Source organism: Pelmatolapia mariae, linkage group LG10_11 (genome assembly GCF_036321145.2).
Source record: "Pelmatolapia mariae isolate MD_Pm_ZW linkage group LG10_11, Pm_UMD_F_2, whole genome shotgun sequence".
Classification (NCBI taxonomy): Eukaryota; Metazoa; Chordata; class Actinopteri; order Cichliformes; family Cichlidae; genus Pelmatolapia; species Pelmatolapia mariae.
The window spans coordinates 43460720-43473090 of NC_086236.1; the positions used below are offsets into that span (position 1 = coordinate 43460720).

The 12371-nt window shown below is 42.4% G+C and overlaps 2 protein-coding genes across 5 annotated transcripts in view; both read left to right on the top strand.

Annotated features, from left to right (window-relative positions):
• Positions 1 to 92: 92 nt before the first annotated feature.
• On the top strand, positions 93 to 9510 carry LOC134636589 (glucocorticoid modulatory element-binding protein 1-like). The gene is made up of 10 exons (XM_063486644.1): positions 93 to 914; positions 2089 to 2230; positions 3065 to 3123; positions 3373 to 3494; positions 3655 to 3758; positions 4201 to 4385; positions 4708 to 4854; positions 7527 to 7664; positions 7901 to 8017; positions 8102 to 9510. The coding sequence occupies exons 2-10, from the start codon at positions 2106 to 2108 to the stop codon at positions 8638 to 8640; spliced, it is 1536 nt and encodes a 511-aa protein (XP_063342714.1). The 5' UTR covers positions 93 to 914; positions 2089 to 2105; the 3' UTR covers positions 8641 to 9510.
• Positions 9511 to 11867: 2357 nt separating this feature from the next.
• ptprub (protein tyrosine phosphatase receptor type Ub) overlaps positions 11868 to 12371 on the top strand; it is a 198781-nt gene continuing 198277 nt past the window's right edge. For all 4 annotated transcript variants that reach the window (XM_063486533.1, XM_063486534.1, XM_063486535.1 and 1 more), the window contains exon 1: positions 11868 to 12096. In XM_063486533.1, coding sequence (XP_063342603.1) covers positions 12027 to 12096 — 70 coding nt within the window. In that variant the 5' untranslated portion in view covers positions 11868 to 12026. The remainder of the gene's footprint in view (positions 12097 to 12371) is intronic.

A 12371-nucleotide genomic window follows, 5' to 3' on the forward strand; every position in this document is an offset into this window, starting at 1 on the left:
TTGTTCTTCACTTTAAAAACATTTCTGCTTTGACAAGTGCTTTTAAAAAAACATAGATTTGTCGCTGTCCCAGGAGACTCCTGTCAAACGCACCCAAATTATGAACAAATTGAAGTATTTATTCACTTAATGCCATGAGTCCCCAATCAAAGTATCACAGAGTATTCATGTGATCTAGGAGCACTCTGACTGTCAATTTAAAGAAGAAAGACTGAGAGGCCATGCATGCATTCATCATCTGGTTTAAAGTTATAGACTGGAAGTTATCAGAATATTGGAGATGTGGGTCTGTTGTACCTGAGAGAGAGCTGGGGCATGCTCTGGTCACGACACACATGAACAGGAGAGCTGATCCTGCTGCACTACGAGCCCCAATCTGGGCAGCCTTGATGCTTCTGGCTGTAAGGATTACACCACCTGCTGGTGTGACTCTCCAAAGGTCACCTCAAAAAAAGGTGTTATCCCTGGTCCGGTCCATGCTTGTTAAATATGTAGGTGACGTGACGGTCGAGCCTGGCGTACTAAAACCATAAAGCTACACTTATAACAACGTAAACAAAACCCAGATTGTTGAGCTAAGATATGTAGTTTGTGTAATAGTAATGATACTACTACTACTACTACTAATAATAATAATGATAGTTCTTGCGGATTTTCACTGGATTGGAAACATGCTCTGAGGCTGGAAAGCGTTCAGCCTGTGCACAGCCGTGGAGGCGCTCAATCCAAGCCACATAAGAGCAGTCTGACCGATTTACACATCGCGTGCGAGCCAACCGCTTCTCGTGACAGCGGGACAGATGCTTCTCAGGCAAATGCTGCCTTCACTGCAGGAAGTCTAAGCGAAGCAGCACTGCGCATGCTATCGCACTTCTCTGACGACCGGAGGATGAATTATCCCCTGCTGTAAAACGGTGAGTAAAACTACGAAAATGTCTACATACAGTCGCAGGTAGAGTGTGTGGGAGTTTGACACGGGACACGGTGTTTTGTGCGCCTTTTTATTTTTATTTTTTAAAAGGACAGGGGGGCGCGTCCCTGTCGGGGTGTGCGTGCCTCCGCACCAAGCAGACGTCAGTTTGAGTGGGTGCAGGAGTGTGAGCAAGGCACGCAACTGTTCGTGCTGTATGAGTTGGTGATCCACACTGAGTTAAGGCCACTTAATACAGCGTGGAAGTTATTAATCAGTGCTGTTATCTGCTCTTTACTGCATAACAAGCCTGCCAGCCACTGTGTCTCTGCTGTGGAATCACCCAAACAGTTTGTAAATGAGTTTCTCCTCCGTGCTTTTCATATGTATCTGCTATCATCTCCTACTTATGTTGGACTGAAGTGATATAATAGAGAGAACCAGGCTCGAATGATTGCAAAGGCACTTTATTTATTATTGATCGGTAGCTTTTTACCATGGAGCGGTTTCCCATTTCGCACTGACCGTATATTATCACAGTCCAGTGGGTACTTTGTTCACATTTGACCACTCCATAATGTGATTATGTGCCAAATTTTAAAGCAAATTCTTAAGGTGTTCTGTAGCCATAATTATAGCACACACATACACATACATATAGGCAGGCTACGTGGCAGCATGCCTTGCAGACTGATATAAACTAGAGCTTGCTTTATTTCATCTGGTAACAATGCTCCTGCAGATTGCATTTGTTCAACAGTTTCTTGAAAAATCGTGCTGCTTTTGTGCAAAAACTAGTCACCTATGTGCAACGCTTTGACTGACTGATCTGATGTCAGATTACTCCTTTGACTGAATGAATTAAATAGATGAATATCCTTGAATAGACTTTGCTGTGTTACGTTTGTAGGCAGTGCTTTAGTAAAAGCTGTAAGCTTTTGTTTCAGTATTTACAATGTTCTTGTGCATTCTTAGCAGCAGCATAGGAAGCAAGGCCCGGTGATGTGAGGATTATGTCATTTTAAGCCCTGTATGGACTCATTTCTATGACAGTTGCATGCAAGAAAAGGCTGTTAGAGGGGGTGGGCGGGTAAAACTCAGTGATTTGCATGTGCATTAAAGCGTGCACACTTGTCATGCGGACGTTAACACGTCTGCTCGCCCTTTTCTGTTTGCAGCTCCGAGAAGAGAGGTGATGGCGGGTGCTCAGGTCACCGTGTCTTCAGGGGAGGTCATGACTGCGAGGGAAGAGGAGGGAGAGCACAGCAGTACTGAGCAAAAATCTCAAGTCCTCTTGCACCTGCAGCCCGTCCTGCATGGGTAAAGTGGCTCTTATTAATATAAGCGCCCCAGAAATGCTTTGTTTGTGTGAAGAGCACAGTGGTCTTTGTGTTAAACAAATTATGTGAGATACATCTGTTGTTTAATGCAGACTTAATTCAAAGAACACAAAATCAGGCAGGTATACAGAAGATGACCACATCCCAACCGTTAAAGTGAGACACCTTAACAACTATATTATATTTAAAGGCAACCTTTCCAACTCTTGCTAAATAAATACAATGAGCATAAAAGGAAATTGAAGTTATTGTTATTTCACTGTTGATTCTTTTAGCTAACAGTCTTTGAGTTTCAGTACGGATGCATTCACAAATTGCCAAAAAAAGACAGATTTTTTTGGGAAAAAATTTCATTGACAGGCATAGCATCATGCAGGCTGACCTTCCTTTGACTATAGTAAAAAATCTTCCTTTATTATGCACTGAGTAGCACTGGTGGCTGTCAGTATTTTTATTGTTTGGAAATGTTTGGCTTTAGTTGATTTTTTTCTTAGTTTCAGTGTTAGTTTTAGACTTCTTAAATTATTATTGTATGGAGGCTGAGATTCTTGTAGACATCCCGAGTCTCAATAAAGACGTCATCAATGCCTCATCAGGCAAATTGTAAAAGTTTTTTTAAAGCAAACTAACAAATACTGACCCTGAGGATATTTCCTCTATAAGCAATAAAAATGCTGTGCAGTCCCACATAAAGAGTGACATCTGGTCATCCTGCGTATACATGCAGCCAACTTGCTGGTATTTTAAGAAAATTTCCAAGGCTTGCATGCAATAAATAATTATTTTATATGTGTGGATCTGTCGCCCTCTGCAGGATGAATGATGACATTGCAGACACTGGCACTACAGTCCTGGCCATAGAGACGCATCATGGTGAATGACACAAAGACATTGCAACTAATTGCTGAACTGAACCTTTCAAACACACAGCTTATTCAGTCTAACCGATGCAGTAAACAGAATAATGAATCTCTCAAGCTACACTGTCATTTAACAGATATACACGGAGAGTATTGACAAACCTCCTGGGGTGTTTGACGATTCTGACTTTCATTACTGCGAATGCACACTGTAATGCCACTGCAGGCGGTCACGGCGATGTTTGTGTTCTGTAACGTTTAGATGACAGTAAAGCAGATGGAGATGAGGTCGAGTATGGCTACCCCATCACTTGTGGGGACAGCAGGGCGGTGCTGCTGTTTAAGAAGTTTGTGTGCCCCGGAATCAACGTCAGATGCGTCAAAGTAAGTTGATGTTTAGTGTGATCGTTTAATTATTACCTTATTATTACTGCAAAATTAATTTTTGAAAACCTTTCTCCGGGATGGCATTTTGGTCCCTTCTGTCTTATTACTCTCTCAGAAGCATAATGTGTGCTGTCCTCCTTTTTTTTTTTTTTAACAGTTCAATGACGAGCTCATCAGTCCTAAGCAGTTTGTGCATCTGGCAGGGAAAGCTACTCTAAAGGACTGGAAAAGAGCCATCAGGCTGGGTGGAGTAATGCTCAGGTAGACTCATATAACTTCTTTTTGTCTGCTTTTTGTTGTAGAGCGGCGCACAGCTAAAGTCTCACTCATATAATTTGCAGTTGCATGGAGTCTGTCAGTGTTTGCCGGTGCATTCCAGAGGCAGTCTGTAAGTGGCATTATCATGATAGCAGGATCAAATAGCACGGATGCAAGCTGCCGAGAAACACTTCTCACCTCTTTATCATGTTTGCGCTTGTTGTTGGTATTACTGTGAGATGGCACACAAAGCTCAAAAGGCCCTATCTGTTCCTTTTCATCTTCATTCCTCCAGAGGCCAGATCAAGGAACTCTGTGTCGAGCACACCGCTGGGAAGCTATCAGGAACTCACTGCAAATTCAGTCCTAACATCCCCCCCGTAGCTACGTAGCGTAAATATTTTCCTGGAAACTTTGCAGTGTTAACCTGGCTCTCCCCGTGCAGGAAAATGATGGACTCCGACCAGATAGATTTCTACCAGCACGACACCCTGTGCAGCAACACCTGCCACAGCACTAAATTTGATGTGCTGATCAACAGAACGCGGCTTCCTCCTGGGAACTCGGTGCAGCCGAGCCTGTCGTGTCTGGCTCTTGACCCTGTTGGAGGGCAGGTGTCTCCCGTGACAGGTAGATTTCAGTTGGCATTCAGTTTGCTGCTTTTTTTTGCCTCCCACATATGCTTGGGCTGCTGCGGCATCACTCAGGAAACAGAACCTAAACACTTTGGAAACCACTTGAACATCTTTCATTTACAGCAAAGAAACACAGCCTTAGGGGTTTTTTATTTTTTGGAAAGTAGTGAACGCTGAAATAAGCTTGACGTTTAAATATAAACATCAGCAATAAAAAGTTTGCTTTTAATGTTTACCTCACCACCGCACAGAAGAAAATAAAATCCAGAGAGGAGTGGTCGCATTATGGGTTTCACTGCATTTTGTTCCCATTTCAGAAGATGCACATAAGGCGGCAGAGGTGGAGGAGAGTTTGCAGGATAGGATTAGTGCAGCAGCAGAGTGGAGCAACAGTCCACGGAGGCTTCTAAACCCTGTAACAGCCAATGGACATGCTACCAAAAGAAAGATGGCTGACGTACCTGGTAATTATAAGAACACGTGCATACACTGGGATGCTTGTCTAATAGATTAATAAACTGCATAAGGCAGGTACGCCCTATTTTAAATAAAGATAACACCCAGATAATTACTGTTCAGCGGGAAAATCTGTGCACAATCAGTCACTGTTGGAACCGGGAAAGCAGATGGCATCTCCTTTCATGATATCCTACACAGCAGCAAACTGCTCACCTCTACTGCTCCACTTTGGGTGTTTAAGCAGTCACCACATGGGTATATGCTCTGTTTAGAAGCCATTTAGTGGCTTACTGCAGTTTTGGGCACAGCACATGGAGCATGTGCAAGTCACATGTTTAACTGCAAATGTCTGTCAGGTTATATGCTAGAACATGTCCTGTAGGCTCCGGCATCATGAAGGTTTTATTTACTCCTGGCATGCGTTACTTTTCCATCTGCTAAAGGAAATGTTCCTCAGAAATGTTTGACTTTAACCCTGGAGAACCCATGGGGTCAAATTTGACCCCATGGGTTCTCCAGGGTTAAAAGTTTCAGTGCTACCATGGGTGGAGGCACAACTTCAGCCCACAGATCTTCAAGAGGTTGTACGTCTGTGAGCCCTGAAACCTGCCCTGAAGGGTTTAAATGAGCCATCCTGCAGTCCATTTGTCCCTTGTGTCACACCTCTTGCAGCATCAATTGTTTGACCCCTCTGATACACCAAACCACTGAACCTTTGAATCTGCAGTTGTGCCATTCCTGCAGACCGTCCTTAAAGAGCTGCTGACCCCATCTGACATTTCTAAGTTCTAACCAATTTCTATTCTAACCAAAACTTTGCTTTAAGGGTGTTTTAAGTGACCTTATTAGGTGCTCTTTAAAGTAGATGACAGTAGATATTGATGCATCTTTAGCCTAGAGATGCATCGATATTGGTACTGTGCAAAAGTCTTGAGACACCCATCGTTTCTTTATATTTTGCTAGGACAAAGGGAAAAATGTGCTGAGATTTACTAAAATGTCAAAACATACATTGAAGTATAGAATATAAGTCAAAAACAGAGTTTGTAAAGTTCTAACAAGCTTGTAAGTCAATATTTGGTGTGACCACCTTTAATCTTCAACACAGCCTGAAACCTCTTAGGCAAGCTTTTTTCTACTTTTCTTTACGTAGTCTGCAGGAGGTTCTGGGCTCTGGGGAGGCCGATCCATGACCGATAGTGTTCCGTTGTGCGTTTGGTATCACTGTGATGCTGAAACGTGAAGCCATTGTTAGTCAGATTCTTTCCACATGGTATTACATGGCGGATCAAAATCTGATGGTATTTTTCTGTGTTCAAAATTCCATCAAGTTTGTTGACAAGATCTCCAACATTTCCACAAACCATGACAAAACCTTTCAATACTATTTTGCATATCAAACCGTGACATCTTTGGCATCTTCCATAAATCTAACCGAAATCTAACACAGGCTGCTTGTAATAAACTCCATCAAGATACAATTTAAAATGAGTTCTTTGTCACGTGTAATGTTTTTTTATGCTTGAATGATTCACAGGTCAATGTTAAACGACTTAACAAACAAAAGAAACATTCCACTGAAAATGGTCAGGTACAAGGACTGGACAGACCTTCAGAAAACCTTGACTTGAACTGCTGCTCACTTTAAAAATTTAAAAAAAAAGTCTAGTTTCCTTGGAAGCAAAATATAACGAAATAAGGAGTGGCTCAATATTTTTGCACGGAACAGTTTGTGCCGATTTAAAAAGGTAAAACGTTTGGTGGTATTTTACAGATGGTTTTAATAATAAGAATAATGTTCAATATTGATATCTGAATTTTTTACTTCCTAAAAATCGGTATTGGTATCGGCTCCAAATAAATTGTCAGGCTCTCAGTCCGGGTCCTCAGTAAAATAGCCTTTAATGGTTTAGTGAAGGGCAAACTGAAATGTGTCACAGCACATGGAGTGCTGCTTGTCATAGGGCTTAAAACATATAGCCAATTCACAGCTTATACCTCTACTCCTCTATCAGCTGCTGAAGAAATGTGCTGCTTCTCTGTAATGCACATGCACGATGTAAAGAAATGAATGAATTTAACTTCAGAGGGCCTTAAACGGTATTTGGAATATCTTCACCAGACATTCTGCATTTATCTCGACAGATTTTAAGCAAACATGAATTTGCATGCATTTCATATCAAGCATCTTTGACATTTTTACCACTTTCATGCGCTTGACTTGTTTTCCTTTTTTTGGCTCAGATTTGCACAGATCTCCAGTAATTCTTCATTCACTCTCAAATTCGCCTTGCCCTCCTTTCTCTCCTCTTGGAGCACCTCTTTTCTGACCCATTTTCACACTCTTTTGTCATTCCCTCTGTCACATATTTGACATCCTCTCTCCAACTGCTGCATCACTCCCATTTCCTTTATCTCTGTATATTTGTTCCCAGTGTTTATCCAACCCTGACATATTCTGTTTCTGTTTTTCCTCTTTCTTTTATTCCTCTTTCAAAGCTCTGACTCTCTCCAAATTTCACCTCCAACCCTATTTTTCTTGCTGCCTGTCCCCACAGCAACACAAAGCATTGTATACTTTTACACAAACTAACAAAAAGAAAGGACAAACATGCACACACTTGCATAGATTTCTTGATATCCCATTATAACGCCCTACCTATTTGACCTCCTGTAGACGGGGTGTTGACTCTGTGGAAGGGTGTGGCAGACTGCGGGATGATGGGGGAGGTCCTATCCAGCCTCCAGAATGAACTGTTCAGCACTTTTAAGCGGGTGGAGCTTCGCAGTGAGAACGGAAACCTGCAGGAAACAGGTAAGTGCCCACAGTGGGACCCATCTAACCCCTGGACTGTGAAAAAGGATTCAGTGTTGATGTTAATAAAACGTCAGCTGAGTCAAAACTTGAAAAATCAGGTTTCAAAAAGATTTTCAATAAAGGCCCCGCCAGCTAAATCTCTGAAAATTCATTGCTATTGATTTTGCAAACAGCTGACTTCATTGTGGACAAATCATTCAAGCCTTGTAGCTGACTCTTGATTATTTTGTTAGATGTCATGCTGCTTAATTCCTTGTGTGAGATGTTTGGGCTTTTGGATTCGGTGAAACAAGCCACAGACCTGAGGCGCAGCCAGACTGAAAAGAAAAAGATCCATAACAGTGTTTATGGTGAGAAAGCATTCAAAACTATCACACGGCACATGCAGAGATACCCCGATGAAGCGAATTAACGATAATTTTCTTCTTGTGTAGACTTCGATGAGCTCTCGGAGGACAAGGGGAAGCAGAGCTGTGATAAAGGGACATCTAAAAAAGCCTCATCACTAAAACACCCTCGAACTCAGCGTAAAAGCCAGACGAGCAGCCATCCCCAGAACTCGCTGCCCTCTGTCAAATCAGCCACAGCGATCCAGCCTCATTCTATCACAGGTTTATGTGCTGCATCTTACCCTCATCTCACAATAAACCCTCAGCTCTTTGCCCATTTCTCTGCCTACACCAGCCAGCGTTGTCATGCTGGAACTGGCAGGACAGACAGGGATGTCCACAGTGCCATGCTGGAGGGGGACCGAGAGATCAGTGAGGCAGACAACCAGGAGAAGTTTCATGGGCTGGGAAGGGAAGGCAACAAGAGAAAGGACACATCAGGGATCCACAAAGAACCTGGACAAGGGAGTGTAAAGTTTTGGGAGGGATCTCATGTTAGAAGGGACGAGGCGACAGAAGGCTTGCATGACATTGAAAAGGTGATTATGGGGAGAAAGGCATCAAAGAAACATAAAAGTAAGTGAGGCAGACGACCCCAGAGGGATTCTGCGGGACTAATTGAGGGAATGTGCCGGGAACTGAAAGAAGACACGGAGCGGGGAAACAATTAAAAACAATATGACTTTGTCAAACTCTACTTTTTCCACAGTGATCATATGCAGTACAGACAGCGGTTAGTGGGGTTGTCTTCTCACACAGACGATTTTTAATGTTTTTAAATGGAAATGCTGGATTTTACAGCATCAGAGGTAATACAACTGAAATGACTCGTCGATTAAGTGACCGACTGCCCCAAACCATTGTTCGAGTCATTATGGGTGTCATAATATGCCCTATTTTGCAATACGAAGATGCCACTCTACAGGCATTTTTTCTTTTTTTACTGCTTTTTGAGATTTTACATGACACCAGCACTTAACAGAAAAAATCATTGACATTTCAGGTGACAATGAAAGTGTGCGGGTCTGGTTGTTTTTTCATTATTATCACCCACATAGTATCAGTGTTTCCAATCCTTCTGCCGTCTTTGATGACACGCTCTTCCTCTAGCTGAACACTGTCACTAATTAATGATAGATTTTTTTTAGCAACTTGTAAAATACTTATTTTATTACTTGTGTTTTGCAATTTATATCTTTTAGATTTTGTGAAATATTTCTCACTCAGGCTGTGATTAGGATTTGACCACCTGCAGACACATCCTGCCTGAAGATGTATGGCTCCTAGTTTCTAATCACTCCCCTTACACGGGAACTGGGTACTAACAAATACAGAATCTTGCAGTAACTATCCCCTTGCTAGTTAAAAATAAGAAGGGAAAAATAGCCATCAAAATGACCTTGAGCGATAATGAATGCATTTTGAATAAAAACCTTCACATTTTGAATTTTTAACAGTAGCAGCATGTGAGTTTTCTTCAAGCGCTAACTTCACACCACTCAATTTACTGATCCTTTTTAAAGTCGGGGCGTTGATGGAAATTGGAAAACGTTGATGGTTAATCTACTGACCGTACAGGCAGGAAGCCAATAAATTGCACAAAGAGGTCATTGTTTATTCAAAGTTTCCCTGCTGGTTTTAATCTCAGCGGCTTCATTCATCTCATTACTTCTCACAGTCAGATTGTTCTAACGTCTCATGCGGACACCTGTTACCTTACTGACCTCCGCACAACAGAAACGAGTGTATTTGAACAGCTAATCAGCCTGCAGAGGAGGAAACACTGCTGCTGTGAGTTCCCTTATCACTGTGTTGGACTTGCAGTCACATGAGAGTCGCTGTTTCTTTTTGACAGCCGGTGGAAATTGTCCTTTTTTTAAGGTATCACCGGTTTGACTGACCGATCTTCAGCGTTTTAGGCCACACACAGTGAAGTATAGTAGCCTTCTCATGTTTGCCTCCCCGTTGCGTTTCGCTGTTTGTTTGCTTTTCGAGCCGCATGCCAAGGCCGCGTGATAGACGCTGATGATTTGCCTTTGACAGCTTCTCTCAGAACTCTGATGATATGTTATTATCAATTCATGCACAACACTGCCTGGGCAGATGTAGTTGTTTGTGAGGCAACGTGAGTGGCAGCTGATAAAATGACTTTCATCGTAGTGCGGTTCTCAGCATCTCCGCTGACACCTGTCCTGCTGTTGGATTATTCGAACAGTATTTTGCAACATTCTATTAAGTTTAACACAAATTAAACTATAATGGAGAATTCTGAGCTCATTTATATAAATTGCTGCTCTGTGGCTCGAATACTTGGAAAAAAAGGTCTGCTGTGCATCACGCAGGTGTAATTAGAAGTGTTAGCCTGACATATATTGTGCTCCTTTGGTTAAATTAAGTAATCGGCTGAGCGTCATATCATTCATCTGTCATTCCGGGCTAACAGCATTAAAGTCTGCAATGTGCTCTCATGTTTGGACTTAGATGCATCTCTGTGGCCACCTTTAATTTAATCCACGGCCTTAGTGCTCACACATCGCAGCAAAATGAATGATGATTAGCCTGCTTAATGGCATCTTGATCAAATTGGGGGTCCTGGAGCAGCAGCTAAACGTGTCAGCTTTTAACCTGAACAAGAGCGACTGTCACATCAGCACTTACGCAAGACGTTTAGGCTGGGAAGAAAAGCTGTAATCAAATACAAGTGCACACGTTGCTGGATGGAAAGAATATCCAGGAATTCATATTCAAATACACAACTTGTGTTTTCACACACACCAGACAGGATGACCATGACATGCAAGACAACCAGATATGCATTTATACGTATCAAAGTCACGGTGGGGTTCTTACCTCTTTTCATGTAGTCGCTCCATCTGTGTTTTATATTTCACTTTGCATGATACCTGAGAGTGATTTCTGCCGTCCATTATATCAGGTGGACGCCAACAAACATAGCCAGCTGGGGTTGGAGAGAAAATGTAGTCTCATTAAATGCAAATTCAATGCACACAACATGACAGACCACCTAATTTATGGAGAAATATGCTTTGCACCTGTCATGGGTAGGCGTGAAGGCATGCTTACCTGTCTGTCTTGTGTGAGTATACATTTTACCTCAGCTGTAAAATAGTCGCTAACATGACAAAAAAATTTTTTTTCTAGGATAGTTTGTGCATTACTTGATCCATTAGTCCTCAGGTTGCTGATATGATTTTAAAACATGATTTAGCATATTTAAACAGGAGTGAAATTAAAATGTTTAGTTTTAATTCTCAGCTGTGTGCAGTGATGGCCCTTTAGCTGGAATAATAAGTAGGCTATTCCTCCGCCTGTAGGCATTGTTATCAGACTCCTGTACCTGTGTTTGGAGCCTCTGGCCAGGGAAGATTAGAGAGCTTCTCCTTAACATTAAATATATGAAAAGTATCTCACTGTCTGAGCCAAATCTATTCTCTGTGTCTGGACCTCTTAAAGCAATGTGACTAACCTTTCTTTAAATCTTACAGTCTACTTTTACACATGAGATAGCACTTTGAGGCAGTGAGGTCAAATAAAAGAGTCGCAAAAAAGTGATTGCCAACTAAAAGGTTCTCACAAACATACAAGTATAGAGGCACACACTCTCTCACATTGTGGGGTTTTGCTTGGCCGACGTTTGAGCACCTCAGTGCCATTGATAGATCTGACCGCTTGGAGGCGCCCGGCTCATACTCTGAATCCCGCGGAGGGCGAAGTGGAGGCTGGGACTGAAAGTGGGCTTGAGAAAGAAATCTCTCCCCTGAAATGTTTACCCTGACGTCAGTTTGCAGAACTAGCTCTGCCCTGTCTCCTTCAGTGTCTCCGAAACTCCACTCAGTCAGATTTTTGGGGGGGGACTAAATGGGCTCCGCTCTGCCTGCGCTGCCGGATCGCACCAAGTAAATGAAATGATTTCTTCTGCACATTTAAAGTGGACTAAATCATCTACACGATGAACACCTGCGCCTTTCTCTTAATTTTGACTGTTCAGATCTACGCCGATGGCATCGAGGGGCCAACAGGTAAGGCACACGTTCATCTCGATCTCGTGGAGACGTTTGGGAAGTTTTACCATGCGGATGAAAGTCCACTGAAAGATAAAGCGGAGCGAGTCTGGTGGAGGTGCCAACTTTTGTGCTCCTGTTCCTCCAAAACACGCTGCTGCGTTTATCTGCGCCTTTCTGCCCCTTTCCACGACTTACCGTGGGACGCTGTCCTCCCAGCAGAAGCTACGAGCAATAACTTTTATAAACTGAAGCTTCAAGTTTTCAAGGTTAATAAAAGGAAGAAAAAAAAA